The sequence below is a fragment of the Sprattus sprattus genome (assembly GCF_963457725.1).
Source record: "Sprattus sprattus genome assembly, chromosome: 14".
Taxonomy (NCBI): domain Eukaryota; kingdom Metazoa; phylum Chordata; class Actinopteri; order Clupeiformes; family Clupeidae; genus Sprattus; species Sprattus sprattus.
The window spans coordinates 7,809,963-7,830,652 of record NC_137912.1 but is presented as its reverse complement, the minus strand read 5'-3'; the positions used below and the strand labels follow the sequence as shown (position 1 = coordinate 7,830,652).

At 46.5% G+C, this 20,690-nt stretch overlaps 1 protein-coding gene across 1 annotated transcript in view; it reads right to left on the bottom strand.

The window, feature by feature from the left end:
• The window catches only part of phf21b (PHD finger protein 21B), a gene marked incomplete at both ends in the record, with an annotated part of 84,398 nt that overhangs the window by 1,080 nt on the left and 62,628 nt on the right, over window positions 1–20,690 (bottom strand). The window contains 10 exons of the mRNA XM_080851180.1: window positions 170–273; window positions 427–493; window positions 1,665–1,826; window positions 2,872–2,894; window positions 3,501–3,555; window positions 3,878–3,954; window positions 4,214–4,265; window positions 4,970–5,101; window positions 6,608–7,057; window positions 9,093–9,185. Coding sequence (XP_080707306.1) covers window positions 170–273; window positions 427–493; window positions 1,665–1,826; window positions 2,872–2,894; window positions 3,501–3,555; window positions 3,878–3,954; window positions 4,214–4,265; window positions 4,970–5,101; window positions 6,608–7,057; window positions 9,093–9,185 — 1,215 coding nt within the window. The remainder of the gene's footprint in view (window positions 1–169; window positions 274–426; window positions 494–1,664; window positions 1,827–2,871; window positions 2,895–3,500; window positions 3,556–3,877; window positions 3,955–4,213; window positions 4,266–4,969; window positions 5,102–6,607; window positions 7,058–9,092; window positions 9,186–20,690) is intronic.

Genomic DNA, 20,690 nt, shown 5'->3' with positions numbered 1-20,690 from the left:
GTGTAACTATGTGAAGAGTGTATGATGGGATTGTGTAACTATGTGAAGAGTATTATGGGATTCTGTAACTATGAAGAGTGTTATGGGATTGTGTAACTATGAAGAGTATTATGGGATTGTGTAACTATATGAAGAGTGTTTGATGGGATTGTGTTGGATGATGACTCACTGTGAGAGAGCTACTGAGCCTCTGGTCCTGGTCCTGAAGATGAACGCACTCTTTCTTCAGCTCACAGCTCCTCCGAAGCAGCTTCCTCTTTTCCTCCTCTTTCACTGGGGAGAGAAAGAGAGAGAGAGAGAGGGAGGGAGAGAAAGAGAGAGAGAGAAAGAAAAACGTTTTAGTTTTCCAGATTCCAGATGAGTTTCCAAATTGAAATTCGGAGTTCATTGAAGAGCTGAGGTATTTTGTTCAGTTCTGTTGCTTACTTGTTTTGTGTGTAACGTATGACTGGACAAAGTTGTGTGGCCAAGCCATATTCTCTTTGTTCAGCACCTGAGGAACAATAAGAAGGGGGGTTTTAGTATCATGATAAACCGATGAAATCGTGCGAACTGATGATTCGTTTTTTTTTTTTTAGCCAAGAAGTCTTGGCTGCTCCAGTAACAAATATAATTTCCTGTCAAACCGAATAGAAAAGGTATTGAAAGAATTTTCAAAACATTGATTTTTCACAACTCCACCTTCCTTACAACTGCCTTTGGAGTTGTATTTGCCTAGGAGATTCTTCTTCTGCGTAGTTGTGTTCACTTCAAAGGTGATGATCAATGATTGATCAATTATTGATCACTCATTTCAAGCCATATGCACACCATAGCACTGTGTCTTTAATCTCATATTCCCATTGAAAACCTGTTATTTATCTGCTCTCCTTTCAGTTATTACTTCAGACTCTACAAAGAAGAGTCATTATTAATTTAACTTTCTACTTCTCACATTTACAGCGTCAGCCTAGGATACCAGGTAGCATTGCTCACAAACACTCTGAAGGAGACTTAATGCCCTGCTCTCTATCGCCCTCTCTCTCTCTCTCTCTCTCTCTCTCTTTACTCACACACACACATGCACATACACACACACACACACACACACACACACACACACACACCTCTACTACCTCTAGTTTACCTTCATTCGGTATATACGTATTAACCCAAGCAGGCACATTTTCACCCAGGAAAAAACCTGCCCATCGAGGTTTTTTTGAGGCCACCCTAACTCTGCTCTGGATCTCGTCCTAACTCTGCTCTGGATCCCGTCCTAACTCTGCTCTGGATCTCGTCCTAACTCTGCTCTGGATCTCGTCCTAACTCTGCTCTGGATCCCGTCCTAACTCTGCTCTGGATCTCGTCCTAACTCTGCTCTGGATCTCGTCCTAACTCTGCTCTGGATCCCGTCCTAACTCTGCTCTGGATCTCGTCCTAACTCTGCTCTGGATCTCATCCTAACTCTGCTCTGGATCTCATCCTAACTCTGCTCTGGATCTCGTCCTAACTCTGCTCTGGATCTCGTCCTAACTCTGCTCCGGATCTCGTCCTAACTCTGCTCTGGATCTCATCCTAACTCTGCTCTGGATCTCGTCCTAACTCTGCTCTGGATCTCGTCCTAACTCTGCTCTGGATCTCGTCCTAACTCTGCTCTGGATCTCGTCCTAACTGTAGTTTACCTTCTTCTGGCACTTGGGGCACATCCATACACCCTTGGGCAGAGTTTTGAGTGGCGGATGGAGGCAGTCAGGGTGGTAGGCGCGGGGGCAGGTGTGGCACTCGTGCAGCTCACCGTCAGCTTCCTTACACACGTTGCAGTGGTCGTCATGCTCCAGCTCATCCTAACACACACACACACACACAAAAGAGTGTTAGGGGGCAGTAAAAATGTCACAGAGCTCCAAGTCTGGCCACCAAACACCTTCACAATATGCAGTGCATTATACCTTCAAAATGGCTGTTCCTTCATACACCACAGCAGCATAACTTTTATTTTATTATCCCCTTGCATCAGTAGTGAGCAAGGACGGTTGGATTAGTTTCTTTCACATCAATGGTGATCCAATTTTTTTTACATTTCTGCTAGACATTAATCCTAGAGATTGAGTCAATCTCTAGACATATGTGCTCACACTGCCTTGGGAAAACTGTTTTTCAGATTTCCTCAGATTTGGACGGATAAAACGATTGGATGTTCTACATCCATCCCATAGGCGGACATAGAGTAAAGGAGTAATGAAGGCATTCAAGAATCTGTTTCTTTGCTCTCGATCAGGGCGACAGAAGCCCATATGCCAATCAGTCCCGATTTTTAAAGGAGTGGAAAAACCCATTAAAGCCGAATTTCACCGTATCAGAAATGGGGCGCCGCTCATTGCTCTGCCACGAGCGGCAGATAACGGCAGATGCCAGCTCAGGGGGAGGGGGATCGCAGGCGGCAACCAGGCGAAAAGAGCACGATGGTGGTAATGATTACTCAAGCTGTCACCGGAGAACTCTGGAGACCTATGCATCTTCAGTAAAGGGAGTCTCGCAGTATGTAAAACCAATACAAATCAGCCCGATAGGATTAACTGTTTCACTGCGAATAGAGCTCACCTGCGACAGTGATAACTGTTACTGCAGTGCCGATTATCCCCCCCGTTTATTCGGTTTTAATGGACTCCCCGCTAATGACGTGTACGTGCGGCGCGGGTAAATGCACCGGGACGGGGCCCAAGGACGGTCCTGACTGATGACTCTCGTACAAGGCCACACACAGACACACAGCGGCACACACACATGAACCATCTGTTTCAGGCCGCATTTGCGTTAATTGATCCTCGATAGACATAAACACACGAGACACAGATGCACACACACACACACACTCACTATTGTACATACCTTCCAGCACAAATCCTCTGGGCCTTTGCGTGCGGACAAGAAGCAGAAAAACTGTTAGTAGCTGACAAAGTGAGCACGCGATTACAAGGGTAGGTGGTGTGAGTGTGTGAGTAGAGTCTGGATGCAAAAGGTATGAGTGAGAAAAATGTGTGTGATTTTGGAAACGGATTAAGAGACAACCAAGCCATGCAATGGCTCCCGCCACACACGTAAAGCTGTGTTATCAATGCAGTTATAAGCACACACTTCCTTTCGTATATTACAACCCAACACACCACTTCAGATTCACACAAAAAAAATCAAGCTACATTGTGACTTGACTGGATAATAAACTGATAACATGGTACAACCCCCCAATCTTCTCCAATTGTGAGGTTGATTGCTTTTGTACAGGTCTAAGGGGATGAGTTAAACAATGACACTCCTTTATGCTAAGTGCATCAGCTCTGGCGTCAGAGAATGAGCATAGTTCATCTTAATCTATTGTTTGATGTGTGTGTGTGTGTGTGTGTGTGTGTGTGTGTGTGTGTGTGTGTGTGTGTGTAGTATTGGAATCACACCGCTCCTGCATAATTGTATGGGCTGTGACCCAGCTGTGCGATGCTGATGGCAAACGAAATGTGTTTTACCTCTCGCTGATAGGAAGAGTGGATTGCTCAGGTAATGGGATGTGAGGCGCTTGCGCTGGAAAACAGAAAACAACCAGAGGGATAGCAGTTAACTCTTTAAGCCTTGGAATGCGGCACGACAACAAGCACAGAGACAACAAGCACCCACCCCAGCACACAGCATCCACCAAACGTAGCATCTGATAGAATGACTCACACAGGGAGGCTAATATGAAAGTTAACATGGTGTTCTCACGAGAGGATGCACTAGTTTTGTCCTTGGCCGACTTCGGAAGGTGAAACAAATACACTGTCTGTCAAGGTTAGCTGTTCCAAGTATGCTCCTTTTGTATCTATCTTAGCCAGGGCGGACATGTGTGTGTGTGTGTGGTTCTCACCTCGGGTTCGAACAGGCCACTGTAGGCTGGGTTGGCTGTGCTTCTCCTCTTCCTCTCCTGCCTCTTGGTCTGGATCTCTGCCACAGAAAATGAGGAAGCAGAGTGAGATCCTCCTGCCAGAGCCACAAGTGCTGTGCTTTTATCTGCTATTCCTCAGAAGATTGGGGGTTATTTAGTGGTCATGGACAAACATATTCTGTTTTGTCATCTGGGAGGAGTATTAAATTATACGCTCAACATTTTCCTTCCTGCCAGTTTAGCAAAAGCACGCAGCTTATTAGTTTCATGTTATTCTAGCCACATTCTGTGCCGCTCTGTGTTCAAAGCAGAACTCACCTTCCAGGTGCTCTGTTGTGACCAGGCCGAGTGACACCATGAAGGCAATTTTCTGGAGGCGGGGAGAAGAGAGGAAAAAAAGCCGTCAGGCGGGGGTGAAGAACCACATGTGAAAACAGCACAGCATGAGAAGAAAAGAGAGAGAAGAGAGAGAGAGAGAGAAAGAGAGAGAGAGAGAGAGAATGAGACAGAAAGCGGAAGAGAATAACATGCTGCGAAGAGAAACACCACCAGAGCCTCATCTGTCTTCACCCTGCTGATGTGATGTGGCAGGCGTTCCCCTCTGTCCTCCATTTTCACAAGTTAGACTCCACATATCACAACAAGGTGCTATATGTGCCTCACTAAAATATCCTGTGTCTCAGTTCTCAATCTGTTCTGGCGTACGTACTGCATTGTATTTGTAAAATATATAACAGTGACCAATATTACAAAGAGTTTGATGCATACAGACAATGCACATCACATTAAAAGATTTTAACACATTTTAAACACGAAACGTAGCAGGTGGTTTTATCCAAAGAGACTTACAAGTGCAATACAATGCAAGCAAGTAGCACACATATTTGCTGTGCCTTTGTTCACTACCTTCTTTTCAATTCTAATAACTCACCAGTTCCTCCCTGCCTATAAGCTATATACATTAATATATATATATATATATATATATACACAAACACACACACACACACACACACACACACACACACACACCCTCCAGCTACAAGGAAGAGTTTACTGGGGGGGCATATTTACCTCAGGGTCCACTTCTTCCTTCATCTTGGCTGGTGAGGCAGGGGCGGAATTAGACTCCTGTGATTGGCTGTCGGTCTGAGGTGCTGGCGAATCCTGCGAGCCGCTTGGGACCTGGGGCTGGATTATGATCACCTGAGAAAAAGATCAGAAGCAACCCCACCGTTATACTCCTCTTAATCCACCTCCATAAAATACCACGTCGGTCCATACCTCATAAAATACTACACTGGAAATATAACCTCATGAAAAATATTACATCGACAGATACTGCACCATAAAAGATTCTATGTAGCTAAATCATGCTAAGCCAAGAATCTTTACAGGGTGTTAGAGTAAAAGTCACATTATGAATGTGGTATTATGACAAGGTTAACTAAGATTAAAATTAGGGCCTTGATAAATGGCTTTCCTGTCTATATATTTCATATTGCACGTGGCTCTTGCTGGCCAGGGCCTTGACCCAGAGGGGGGGGGGGGGGGGGGGGGGGGGGTGAGGGGGGGTTCAAGATGACAGCGGTAAAGAGCGGGGCTTTTCTTTTTTAATGACGGCCTAATGAGCCTCACAAATCTTCCCCCCAACCCCGCACCACCCGCCATTTTTCATATCGCTCACAGATGAGTTACACACGGAGGCAATCACCACTTTCCCACCAAAGGCAAGATGACCCCGCAGATGCCCCAAACAAGCCTGGACGTGATTGGCCAGTTTGACCTTGGCCGGTCCCCTTGTCACCTGATGACAAGTCGCCAACACCAAGATTGAAATATCCAATCAGAGCACGAGTGTTGGGCGGGCTGACTGATCTGCAGGTACGGGTCATTGATTTTGGAGTCGGGTGGTTCAAGTCGTCCAGGGGTGGGGGGGGGTAGCGAAAACCACTTATCTGCTTGGTGACATTGAGCCAGTCATGTGACAGTGTCTGTCAATGCCACTAAAGGAGTCTTGTGCTACTGGGGCTACGTGTTCATATTTGGGAGTGTCCTGTTATTGTGTGTCATGACAAAGTAAATAAGTGTGTTTACTGATGGTGAGAATGTGTAAGCTGATAATGACTTTGTGATCACTATATATGTTTGTTTGTGTGTGTGTGTCTGTGTGTGTGTGTGTGTGTGTATGCATGGGCATAGCTGATTGTGTGTAATGTGTAATATACTACAAGATGTCACACATCAGAACATATACAAATCAACATGTATGATAAGTGTATGAAAGCATGTGAGTGTGTAGGTGTGTAAAATGGGAGTGCATGAGTATGTGTGTATAGCTGTGTAAGATGTGTTTGTAGCCCTTTGGAAAAGTAGGCTATATAATTAAAGTTCATTAATAGTATAAATAGAATAGGGTTATAAATAGTCTTAATAGAATAAGTTAATAAATATAATAAATAGGATTTAAAAGATTAAAAACTATTAATACGGTTGTTATTGCATATGTTTCCTGGTTATGTGCGTGTAGATGTCGATGTGTGAAATGCATGTGTGTGTTCTGCACACACTCCTCCCCCTCACCTTATTGTCGGTGCTGAACAGCAGTGTGAGTGTCGCTCTGTATATACTGTATATATGTGTGTGTGTGTTTGTGTGTGTGTGTGTGTGTGTGTGTATGTGTGTGTGTGTGTGTGTGTGTCTCCCCCTCACCTTGTTGTCGGCGCTGAACAGCAGCGGCTGCACCTTCACCGCCTCGCTGACTGCTGCCACCCCGTTGCCAACCACGGTCGGAGTGGAGATGATGGCGTAGGCCACACCCGGGCTGGCGCTGGCAGCTGCTGCTGCTGTGGAGATGGCGGCGGCGGCAGGCAGTGTGGGCGCGGGGGCGGGCATTGGCACAGCGGGGGTGACGGGGGTCAGCGGGAGGAGGAGCGAGCGGTCCCCCTGCTGGCCGTGGGGCAGCAGGCGCTCTGGGCTGAAGGTGCTGTTGGCGGTGGGCAGGGCGGGGGGACCCTGGCTGCTGCGGGGGCTGAGCACGACCGTGCTGCGCGTCAGGCTGAGGGGCTGCACCGGCACGGGCATGGGCATGGGCTGGCTGGACTGCTTCTCCTGGCACAGGCTCACCGGGAGGCTGTCCGGGATCAGGGTCTTTGGCCTAACCTGGAGAGGATGGGAGGACAGAGGGGGGCAGTTTAGAGGCAATTCAGTACTTCAACATTACCTATCAATTCAGTACTTCAACATTAGCTCTCAATTCAGTACTTCAACATTACCTCTCAATTCAGTACTTCAACATTACCTCTCAATTCAGTACTTCAATTAATCAACCTCAACATTCAAGTACTAAGAAAAACATCTAAGCTGTATTTCGTTTACATTTACAGTTTACATTTATTCATTTAGCAGACGCTTTTATCCAAAGCGACTTACAAGGATGTAAACACATTTTTTACATTTCCACTGATGGCACACTGCACATCAGGAGCAATTAGGGGTTGAGTGTCTTGCCCAAGGACTCTTCGACAGGGAAATTTGTACCAATAAAGTGCTCTATCTATCTATCAGTCTATTTAAATAATTGTGACAGTAATAGTCATAATGTTCAGATAGGAGACGATATTTAAGGACTTGCTGTGATATTTGCTGTATTTTAGTGTTTAATGTGTTAATTTGGATTTGGTTCACTTTCCCTGTTTGTACATATTTGTCATAACGAGTGTCCTGTTCTGTCAGCTAATGCATTGGCCTTTACAGGCCCTAAAACTGAATGTGAACTATTAGAAAGCCCTGTAGTCAATGGACTTTAAAATTCAGCACAAAGAATCTGTCTTTGTCATCTTTAACCTTCAGTCTGTCTCCTCTCCTCTCCTCTCCAAAGTGGTCAAGGGTTGAAAATAGCACAGCTCAGGCTTGGTGCGCTTAAAAGAACGGTCGTTTGATTCACAGACAGACAATTTTTTCAACACATCCAGTACATCAGATAATGACAACAACCTGAATGCGTGTGCACACTGTTTTTACATGATCTGATACAAACAAACATCAGTGATGCGTGTTATGACTCAATTTAAAGTGGAATTATGACAGGGTGTTGATTGGTAATGTTTGTTGTGGTTGTGTGAGTGAGTGAGTGAGTGAGTGTGTGTACATACACGCTGTGAGAGCGTATGTGTCTGATCTGAGAGTATCTATGAGTCATTGTTTAGTCTGGTCAGTACGTGTCTGTGGCGGGTCAGAGCCAGGCCTTTTGACAGGGACTCTGCTGCCACCTAGTGACCATTCAGTAGCCCTACAGTGACCGACGAGGCCTGGCAAGCAGTAACCCCCTGCTCCAATAACATCATCTCCACTCATCCACTAATCCACTAAAAGCCATGAAAACAAATGAGCTCAAAGTGGCAAAGGGGATTAATTGAGTTCAAAGCCCCAATTGGGAGGTGCTGTAGCCTGTGAAGCAGAGTCTTGAAGATTTATTAGCCCAGGCGATTTATCAGATAATCTGTCAGATTTGGCTCCGAAGAGGCCCCTAGATACCGCTGACCATGGCCGCTCCATCAGAGCTGCACTGGTGTGCTGCTCTAGGAGTGTGTGTGTGTCTGTTTTTTTTGTGTTCTCTTCAAATGAACATTGTTCACTCTAAAGAAAGTGGACCAGTTTGTGTCATTGGGATACGCTTCATTTACAGTCAGTTTCCATACCACACATGGGGTTTGTGCTGGACTACACCTGTCAGTGCAGTGGTGTGCTTGTAAAGGGCAGGGCTTTAGGATGTTATGTGTTGACGCTGTCTAGAAACTATTTTAATCCAATAACCCCACAGTAATCTAGGCCATATCTAGGTCAGGCCATAGCAATGCACACAGGGGTGTATCTGTTTTATTATGGGTTTATCCAGGGGTATGTATCAATTTTTCAGAGTGCATTTTTATGTCTATGTACATGTGTGTGTGTGTGTGTGTGTGTGTGTTTGTGTGTGTGTGTGAATGGCCACAGTATGTTTGTGTGAGAGTGTGCATGTCTGTGTGTGTGTGTGTGTGTCTGTGTGTGTGTGTGTGTGTGTGTGTGTGTGTGTGTGTGTGTGTGTGTGAGTGTGTGAGTGTGTGAGTGTGTGACTGTGTGTGTGTGCGTGTGCCTGTGTGCGTGTGTGCGTGTGCGTGTGTGTGCGCGCGTGTGTGTGTGTGTTGTTTTTGTGTACCTGAGGTAGCACTGTGGGCGCCTGCCCTGCCAGCCGGTGCAGTGAGCTGACCTGAGGCACCTTAATGGGCACAGCAGTAAGTGTTCCCAGCATCTGTGACAGAGAGAGAGAGAGGGAGAGGAAGAGAGAGAGAGAGAGAGAGAGAGGGAGAGGAAGAGAGAGAGAGAGAGAGAGAGAGAGGAACAGAGAGACAGAGAGATGTCAAAACATAGCAGTTACACGAATGTTCATATGAATGATAGATAAGTAATGGCTTTGTAGGCTTTTATAGATCTGATTTTCTAACAACAAAACTTTTCAATCTGGTGTACTGGAGGATAAAAATGGGAACGTCTCCCTCGGACACGATTAAATATACATCTGGGTTGGGTTTTTTTTGCAGAAGCAAACCTTCAGTAAATCTGGGTCTCTCGCTCTGTATCAAGAAGATTGAAATGGAAGAATCCCATTCAGACGATTTTTTTATTTCTTCTGAGCAGATCAAGCCTGTCATTGCCTCTCCACTGTTGTCACAGTGAGGTGACATTTGTGGGACAGCATTTGCATTTCACTGTAGCCTGACCTGACGGGCTCCCTACGAGTGGGTTGCGGATTTATCAGATGCCTGAAAGTGCCATACCGGAAGTGACGTAGTGTTTCTATGTGTCAGAATCAACTTTTTCCTAGGATTTTTTAGGGTTAGAGTTAGGGTTAGGGTTAGAGTAGGTCTCGGTACCCCTACCAATGCCTGAAAGTACGTTACACTTCCTGAACCCCCTGTGTATGACGTCATATAACGGCGATATGGCACTTTCAGGCATCTGATAAATCTGCAACCCTACGAGTGACATCCCCTTGCTTTGTTCCGCCTCACACAGGTAAGAAAAGTAAGTTAGAGGCCAGCCGTGTTTGCGGACAATTACGCAACCTTGAGAGCCTCTCCAGTCGAACAGCAGAAACCTACAATAACTAAAGGGAGGGCAGGTCACCGGGGCACATGAGGCCACGCTATTAAATTTCACCATCGAAGCCTTGAGCCTCGGGCCCCTGGTTTATTTGTTGCGGCAGGCATCCATCTCCCTCTGTGTGTGTGCGTGTGTGTGTGTATTTGTGTTTTGTTCAGCCTGCTATACAGTGAACTTCTCATTGAACAGGCCCTGTCGATAGCCGTAAAAGCCACTGTATCACTGCACAGACTCGAGATTGACTTGGGAAAAAGAGAGGCACTTGAACACGTCTCAGGTGTCATGCAGTCTCTCAGGAGTTTGCAGGTTCAGTCCCTACACAAGTCAACGTGGATACGCCAACACACAAAGGCCTTGACAGCAGCTGGGTGGGCGGTTTTAGAACTCAATTGGGCTCCTGTGTTCAAATACTTGGCTGTGGTGGGTTCTGTCAGACGTTGGGACAAGCACAGGCACAGGCCCCTGAGGACATCGTCTCCCTTATTACTTGTAATAGAGGTTGTGCAATGCTACCTGTTGGAGTAGGTTTCCCACGTGTGGATTTGAAGTATTTCGAGGAAGACATGGTTTATATTGCTGTGCTTTAGTTGGTATAAATTGGTATAAATTAACGATGGATGATTCTCAAACAAAAATTTGTCAAAAAATATGACAAAATATCAAGAAATGAACGGATGAATTGATAATAATTTGGTGGGGTTTCTGGACAACTATACCTTCAAAACAAACTATCTCTCTCTCTCTCTCTCTCTTTCTCTTTTTCTTTCTCTCTCTCTCTTTCCCTCTCTCTGTATACTGTATACCTAAAGTATATCATCATATACATAGCTTATTGGATCTACTAAAGTACCGCAATAAGGTTGCTGGTGAATGCTGAGTATTTTCCTCTCTAGCATACGGACTTGAGCATGGAACAGACGGGGAGACACGCCCCTATTGAATCTCTTCCTGTGAATGACAGCTCTGATCTGGTCTGGCCTGGCCTGGCCTGGCCTGGCCGTGCCAGTCACAACCTGCGTGGCATGGACATGTCATGGGCAGCTTCATATCTGCCTGGCACAGCACCACCCGAGATGCCACACCATGCCGGTGCCAGCTCCCACACGGCTGTCGCCCGCTCGCCCGCCCGCCCTTGCTAATGGCATTCACAGCGCACTGTGAATAATGATCTGTATCAGGTGATCCACCGAAACGAAAATGCACACAGGAAAGAAGGAGAGCGATAGAGCGAAGAAGGACAAGAATGAGAGAGAGAGAGAGAGAGCGAGAAAGAGCGAAAATGAAAAGGGCAGCTGATATCCAATAGAGCCAATAGCAAAGTGCCTACCCCCATCTCAGACTAGTAATTATGTTTCTATTAATACTCCAGACATGGGTGTTGTGAGAACTGTCTGACCTTTCTGTGCGTTTCATTTGTCATCTCCCACAGTATGGTTGGCTTGTGCTGAAAACACACACATATACACACACATACACTTCCTCTCCGCAAAGCCTTCGGCGAAGGCTCTTCACTGGAGCTGGCTTAGTGGTGTTTGCTCGCACATAGAGAAATTGGTTCACCTTAAACCTTCAGTCCGCTTTAATTATCGGTTGCCATTCCCTCATATAAAACACCAAACCCCAAGATTCCCCCATGCATTCATTACAGGGTTTTACCTTCTACAGTATCATAGTAGCTTCACAGAACTATATGCGGTGACAATGTATAACATATCCCTACTACACTGTAGAAAATGTTTGTAGCTAGTGCAGTGTAACACACTAATTATCAGCACGTTACAGATGTCCTCTATACCCACATATGTCTAACCCTAATTCTAACTTTAACCCGACTTTTGTGTAATTATGATTATGAAGTGTCGCTACGCTAGTCGTTGTTACTCAATGTCATGTTGTTATATGTCTGTAGTTACACTGCATCACTGGCATTGCAATGCTAATACGAAACGTGTCTCTCTCATGTCCAGAGTGGCATCGTCTCCCACGGCAGTGTGCATAAACAAGAGGCGGCGTGACTGTTGGAGCAGCACGCTGCAAGGCATTGTTCTTTGACACCCTCTCACGTTACCACAGGAAGTGCTGTCGGATCTTTTGTCCTAATTCCCCCCAATTTGAACAGTACACATCAACAAGCTGTGACACGCGGATCGGGCCAGACAGCAACACCACTCAAAACATGCTGATCCACGGAACATGACACGAAGGCAGAGCACAGACTTAAAGACACGTACAATGTACACACACACACACACACACACACACATACACTCTCTCTCCTCTCTCTTTCTCCCTCTCTATCTCTCTCTTTCCTTCTCTCCCTCTCTCTCTCTCTCTCTGTCACACACATACAAATACACAAACTTGTGCACTCTGTCACACCCACACACACCCATCACATCTCCCTGTCAATAGGTTTAGTGTTAACAAACATCAGCAACCACTAACACACTCAAAGTGGTTTAATAATGTGACGGCTAATACACATACAAATACACACACGCGTCCACTCTCTGTCACACACACACACAGACCCAACACATCTCCCTGTCAGTAGGTTTAGTGTTAAGAAACATCAGCAACCACTAACACACTCAAAGTGGTTTAATTATGTGACGGCTCATACACATACAAATACAGACACGGGTGCACTCTCTGTCACACACACACACACACACCCAACACATCTCCCTGTCAATAGGTTTAGTGTTAACAAACGCCAGCGACCGCTAACACACTCAAAGTAGTTTAATTATGTGACGGCTCATACACATACAAATACAGACATGGGTGCACTCTCTGTCATACACACACACACACCCAACACATCTCCCTGTCAATAGGTTTAGTGTTAACAAACGCCAGCAACCGCTAACGCACTCAAAGTGGTTTAATAATGTGACGGCTCTTCATTGACCAGGCCATTTCAAGGCCTCCCATCCTGCACTGGGCAAACACAGGCTAGCAGTCAGTGCCGTTACGGGGTTCGGCACGGAATGCATTTTTGATTCAGTAATAAGATAGTGAAGACGGCAGTCTTGAATGTCTAATTCCACCCCAAGGTCGAGAGCCTATCACACGAAACGGGGGATAACCTCCGCGGACGGCCCGTCGTGCAGATGACGATGCAATGTTAATGACAACGTAATGGGAAAGTGTGGTGCGGTGGTAATTTGCCATGCTGATGGGCTGTCTCAGCAGCCAGTGGCGGTGAAGTGGAGGTGAATTATTCTGTGCCTGTCTGGTCTGCTCGCTAAAATAGAGAGCTCTTGCCAATGCACATGAGGAGCTGTGTGGTGTATTTTTTCCTCAGCCATGACATTTTAAGGGTCTGTTTTTTTAACCCGGTGTTTTGTATACATGACATTAGCTCTCTCGCTCTCTCTCTGCCTCTCAAGCGATGTCTTCACCGATCTTTCAATCTCTCTCCAAGTCTATCTCTCGTTATATTTCTCTCCTCTAAGGAAAAGATAGATGAGAAAATTGCAGAGGTGAAGTTTTCAGGCTCCTTGCTCTCAGCTTTCAGTCTGTGTTTTTTTTCTGCAACAAAATCCCTCCATTTCATTGTACAACGGAGAGCTAAGAGAGTGAGGGAGAACAGTGTGTGAGTGAAGGGGGGATTGGGGGTAGGGTTTGTGTGTGTGTGTGTGAGTGGGGAGCAGGGGGGGGTTCCAGGCCTGTTCCCATGGCAACAGCCAAGATGAAAATCCTGGCGCTGCAAGAGCATTCATTTTCGTAATTGTGGCCCCCTTCTTTCCCCAAACCCAGCATGGACTCAGAGGCCTCCTCAAGAGAGAGAGAGAGAGAGAAAGAGAGAGAGAGAGAGCGAGAGAGAAAGGGAGAGAGAGAGAGAGGGAGAGAGAGACAGAGAGAGAGAGACAGATAGAGAGAGAGAGGCAGAGAGAGAGAGACAGAGAGAGACTCAATCTCAAACTTCTTTTTTTTTCTTTCTCCTCTGCCTTCTCTCCCCCTCTTTCAAACTGTCGCCCCTCCTCCTCCTTCTCCTCTCCAAACAATGATTTAAAAAGACAAATCCCTAAACGACTAAGTTTGCTGCACTGCAAACGCCCACGTCCCCAGCACACACACACACACACACACACACACACACACACACACATACATACACACACACACATAGATACACACTGACCAAATGTGTGAGACAGAGAGGGGGAGTGTCACTGTGAAATTTGTCTGTCAGTGATGAGAAGTGCAGCGGAGGTATATAGTCTCTCTGTCCAACTCACGCCTACCTGTAATGCCCTACGGGCATGCTTCTATTGCCCATTATGAGCCAGACAGACACAGAGAGAAATAGATTGAGAGAGGGAGAATCGAGAGAGAAGAAGAATTGGGGGAAAAGAATGAGTAGGCACGTAGGTTTTTCTCCTTTATCCGTCTCTATCCTGCCCCCTGCCTCCTTTTTCTGTCTGACTGTCGGAGTCACAAAAAAAACAAAAAAAAACGAAACAAAAAAGAGCACGAAGAAAATCGTTCAGTCCTCTTTCTATTCTTTTCTTCCACATGATGAATTGAAAAGCTCTTTGAGCTGTTTGCCGTTTTTTTGTCCAACGGCGGTGGTACTCCGTCACGGCTGAGGTGTCGGTTCAGGCCTCCGGTTTCAGACAGTTTTGCCGTGCCGTGTCTCATCATCACTTCCCCCTCCACTGTGTGCCTATCCTAAAGGACAGCGGCACGTCTTAGCTGCCCGACGGCTAAAATCCTCCAAAAGAAAGTATGGTTGAGATAGGTCGTTGCAACACGTTCTCATTCCCCAACTCGTCAAAAAGTGAAGCTTGGTCAGTGGCCCTATAGCGTCAATAAGTGACGCTGTAGCTACCTCCCGTCATTTTTCGACGTGCACACAAGCGTCATTTTCTGAAGTTGGGGGGGGGGGGGGGGGGGGCACAGGATGTGGGTGTGTGCATGGTTACGGTAAGAGGTATGCATAGTGGATGAGGGCCAAATACCAATGTAGGTATTAAACACTGAGAAATGTATGCGCAAGTTGTTACAAATGTGCTGTTTTGGAGCAAGCAGGTGTTCAGTTTGAAGTGTGAGCAACTGATTTGCTGTTCCCCGCTTTCATTTTTTTTTCTTTTTTGAAGCTGCAGGTCCGTTTACCATGTCCCTAAAGCATTGGTGTGGATAGGCCTCCATCTGGAGTGATTCTGATTACATAACTAAACTAATAACACCACTGCAGAACCGTATTCTAGCGCACTATGTAGTATACAGGGAAGCAGAACCAGAGGTCTTTTACTGGCGTGTGTGGACCTATGTTTTCTTTTATCTGGTACAAAAGTGCGCTGAGGTAGCTGAATTGCAGAGCTATGCCCTGTGGAAATGGCAGCTACCTACACACTACCATACTGACCTATTTTGGCACATGAAAGCTTTTCTGACAAGATATCTGTGTGAGGGAAAGCGAAGGCGGGAAAAAGAGGAGGATAGGGGAGAAAAGTAACCCTATGGAATCTATGGATGTGCCTGTGATTGCTGTCGCAGTATATAATGTTTATTTATAGCAAGATGAAGGACAAGACAGCTTTGATCTGGATGTGTAGTTGATAGGTGGAACGAGTGAATGGGTAGCTGAGATGGAGAGACAGAGAAAGAGAGAGGGATTGTTAAAAAAGGAGAGGGACAGCCCAGAGAGGGAGAGAAAGAGAGAGAGAGAGAGAGAGAGAGAGAAGAGAGAGAAAGAGAGCGAGAGAGAGAGAGAAAGAGAGAGAGAGAGAGAGAGAGAGAGAGAGAGAAGCGCAGGCAGTGGTTTATCAGCGGAGAGTTGCTGTGTTTGTTATCATTTGGTGTGTCATCAGAGCTCCTCACAAGGGGTGAAAAATGCACACACAGCAGACAGATACAGAGAGAGGAGGAGGAGGAGGAGGAAAAAGAAAGAGGATGACAGATAGAGGGGGGGTTGAAAGTGAGAGAGAAAGAGCAGAAAAAGGGGAGAGGGGAGAGAGAGGAGGAGGACGAGAAGAGGACAGAGAGAGAGTGAGAGAGAGAGAAAGAGAGAGGAAGAGAGAGGACAGAGAGAGAGAAAGGGGGGAGATCAAGTGAGAGGCCATGGATCTATAACAGACACTGTTTTTTCTCTCAGGTTTATTTATCTCTTCTTCTCTCCCTGTCTGTTTTTTAGCGGTGGGGGGGTGGGGGTGGTTGGTGGGGGGGGTCTGATTCCTGCAGTTGTCTCCTATCAGGCGCTGCTCTCTGATCTCTTTTAGGTGAAGCTGCGCTGAATGACAGTGCAGAGCTCTGACACGTCATCACAGGGAGACACTGTGAACACACACCTGTCACATGCCAATATGCGGGCGAGTCTGTGAAAGTGAGACAGATCGAGAGTGTGTGAATGTGCGTGTATGTGCGTGTGTGTGTGTGTGTGTAAGCGAGTGTCTTTATACGTGTCAGTGTGTGTGTGTGTGAGAAAGAGAGAGAGAGAGTGTGAGCAAGTGCAGGGATGATATAAAATGACCTGACAATACTTCAGTGACTTTCATGCCGTTCAGCGTGTACTCAATGCCACAATACACCTTCGGCACTTCAACCTGTCAATCAAAATCAATTGGAGGAAAAAGTAGGCTACATTTGACTGTTGCTCCCAGACACAGATCTGAACTGACAGTCTCAGTATCAAGCCATGCCACTGCGGTTTGGTATCCAAACGGGACGTATAACCATAAGCACAGTACCTCATCACACAGATCTAAAGCTCGGCAGACCTGTCACCATTACCTATTAAAACATGTCTTGTGAGTCTTGGGACTGCGTTTCCAAAAAAAAAGTGTTTGTGCTATGACCATCGACACGTACATTTTTTGTGTGTGTTTTTTTTTTTTTTTTAGCTTTCTGGACATTGCATGGTAGTAGAGAGCAGACAGGAAATGAGTGGATGGGAGATGGGCCTGACAAATTATCCAGGACCTCATGGGGTTGTGGATGTCATTTCTCCCACTCCCTTGCTCCGTGGCTTCCCTCAGACTCAATCGTCTTGAACACTCCCGGACAGTTGTGTTTCGGTCAAGGCACAGCAGTGCTTTTGAGAAACACAGCCCTCGTGTGTGATCATTTGATCAGTGTTTCCTTTGGAGGCTGCAGAGAGGGTTGGTGAAACGCCACTCCGCTGTGTGTGTGTGTGTGTGTGTGTGTGTGTGTGTGTGCGCTTGCTCCACAGGAGGTAAACCACAGATTCTCCCCACTGTTCTGTCCCTACTGCTGATCTCATGAGCCTGAGAATTCACTCAACATGCTAGAGGAAAAATCAGTTTTGAGTGTTCGCCAGGAAGCAGGTTATTTCCCTAGTCATCAGTTCATAACTTTTCAACTTGATGTGTGTGTGTGTGTGTGTGTGTGTGTGTGTGTGTGTGTGTGTGTGTGTGTGGGGCAAGGTACCATTTTCACAAATACACATACAAATACACACACACACACACACACACACACACACACACACACACACACACACACGGCATCATGGGGGCATTTGTTTGCCCTAATCAAAGCCATAGCATAGGCCAGAGCTTATTGTGTGTGTGTGTGTGTGTGTGTGTGTGTGTGTGTGTGTGTCTTGAGTTTGTGTTCTAGGAGGGCGGAGGTGAGTGTAGAGGGGGCAGCCAGGGGTCTGAGGCAGTCCCACACACTACTGCTGCTGACATGGCCGCCAGCTTACCTCACACAGTACTGGACGGTGTCATCTTTTACACACGGCCACACATGCAAACACATACACACGCACTTACACACATGCACACACATATATACACACAAGCAAGAACACATACATACACGCACACATACATATGCACACCCGCACGAACACACACACACACACACACACACACATTCTTTTCAATACAGCACAATCATTCCTGAACCCTCACTGTCTCGTCTCATTTTCACCTCATTTAGACTCTGTAATAATGTGTCACACTTACATGTCAGTATAGCACACAGATTCACACTGTTCCTTACCAGTGCACTGTTTAGCATTTAGACCCAGATTAGTAAAGAACCAGACAGTCATTACTTTAACCATGTCCCTGGTTTTCTTAATTAGTAGTCTGGTTGACTGTTTTGGGTCTGAGTATTCATTGTACATAATAGGTATGGACATGTTGATCTCTGCACAGTAGGCTAAATCACAAAAAGACGGATGACATAACTAAATCAAGGTGATTGCATGTCTGTAACCTAGTGGTGAAAACAGACATTTTCTCTACTGCATTTCACAGTTCCGATTTTGTGACATACCACTAGGGGGCAGTGTTATAGACCAAAATCACTGTCTGCCAGGACGAGGAGCATTTATTTACATTCACTTAATCTCGTGTCTGACACTGAGATAAAAAAAAACTCAGGTAGTGAAATACTGATATTACCAGGGGTCTAGCCCAATGATAAAGCGGACATATTGGCGGACAAGCCGCTGTTTTGGCCGGTAGCACACAGAGACAGCTCTTCCTTTTAATCGGCCTCATGCTGGGCTAAATGGTTTAATCATATGGCCGCAACTGTTTATTCTGCCGCGGCAGATATATCCTTCTCCTGTGCGGCACACACACACACACACATCACACCCTAGATTTGCCCCCAGATGCCTCTGGAGCTTAGAGAAACACTCATTAGTGGAGTCAAATCAGTATGCCGCCGCACTCGAACACCCAAAGTGTGAGGGGACACTAAATGTACCAGTTAAGCCTTGTGTGAAGTTGATGCACCAGTGGGTGCCCACTCGTTTGACCCCGCCATATCCATGAGGGGGGGGGGGGGAGGGGGTGGATTTCAGCCCCTGTGGACTGCTGGTGCTTATGGTGTGGAAATATTAAAAAGGGGCACTCACAAGGCGAAACAGCGTACATGCGGGCACTGCACAATTCAATTAAGGCTGGCACTAGTATGTAACATGTTCCCGGGGTCCATTACTCAGGGCTGCTGGGTCATGAAGTGTGTGTGTGTGTGTGTGTGTGTGTGTGTGTGTGTGTGTGTGTGTGTGTGTGTGTGTGTGTGTGTGTGTGTGTGTGTGTGTTTATGGAGCATAAGAGAGAGATGTACGTCACAGGTTCTGCTCGCGTGGCAGTAGCACGGTGGTACCCCGAGAGGTGCCCAGGGAGATGCAGAGTGGGTGGGTTGTGTGTGTGTGTGTCTGTGTGTGTGTGTGTGTGTGTGTGTGTGTGTGTGTGTGTGTGTTTGTGTGTGTAGAGTGGGTTGGTTGGGGGATGGATGGCATTGATGTAGTGGGCACGGCGCCTATCTCGTTCATTTGCTGCGAGGCGTACAGTCTGAAGCTCTCCCCGGAGGGCCCTACAGCGCTGGCATCCGGCTGCTGCGCCCCGCATCCCAATGCAACCGCAACGTAATGCGGGCATATATGAATGCGCGCAGGCCTCTGTGCATTCGCGCATGCCAGGCCCAGTGCATATGTCCATGCGCCATTCCACTGCTCCCAGCTGTTCCAGGGAAACACTGCTGCCCAGTAAAACACCCTCACCCACCACTGAATATGCATGTGCACATTACGACCATGTGGGAGGCGCGTGTGTGTGTGTGTGTGTGTGTGTGTTTGAATGAGACTGTGTGTATGTGTGTGCAAGTGTTTAGGATCAGAAGTTGATTTACATTTTCTGCACCCCATGATAATTATAAACCATCTCGGATAGGACACTAAAAAGAGAGAGCAAGAGAGAGAGATGGGAGAGAGAGATAAAGAGAGAGAGAGAGAGAGAGAGAGACAGAGACAGAGACAGAGACAGAGACAGAGAGCAAGAGAGAGAGACAGAGAGAGATGGGAGAGAGAGATAAAGAGAGAGAGAGAGAGAGAGAGAGACAGAGACAGAGACAGAGACAGAGACAGAGACAGAGACAGAGAGCAAGAGAGAGAGACAGAGAGAGAGAGAGAGAGAGAGAGAGATAAAGAGAGAGAGGCACCAGAGAGCCAGAGAGAGATTTCTTCCCCAAAGCCAAGTTGTAGTGACTCCGCTGTACCTCATCCGTCTCTGGCTTATGACAAGAGCGGCTGACTGAGGAAGGAGATAACCTTGGCTTGTCCTGAGGAGGATAAAGACATCTTTGAGAAAATGGCAGGACTGGGGCCATAAAAGAGAAGTACACATTCTCTCTCTCTCTCTCTCTCTCTCTCTCTCTCTCTCTCTCTCTCTCTCTCTCTCTCTCTCTCTCTCTCTCTCAATATCGCCATTCTCAAACCTGGCCATAAAAAAAGACATTAATAAATAAACTTCTTTTGCCATCTAAGAAATTCATGTGCTAGCTTGTAGGCAGGAAGCGAAAGGAAAGAGAACGCCACCTGAACCCCAAACATTGAATTGCTTCCTCATTAACCGAATGGCCAGAGAATAACACGCGTCTACTGGGGTGAGGTTTGCAGAGGGCCTTTTTTTCCATAAACACACTCACGCACACGCACACACACACACACATGCATCCTGAAATGAACACACTAGTAGTCGCACACACTTATTACTGCTCACATTCATCCATATTCATACGTGATAATAGATAAACATGCGTGTGAACGAAAGTGTTTCTGTGTGTTAAGATGGATGTTGTTCTAAAGAGCTGCTTAGATCACTTGCCTTGTGGAACATGTCTGTCTTACCTGTGACACAACTGCTAGGCATTTCAAATCGTTTTC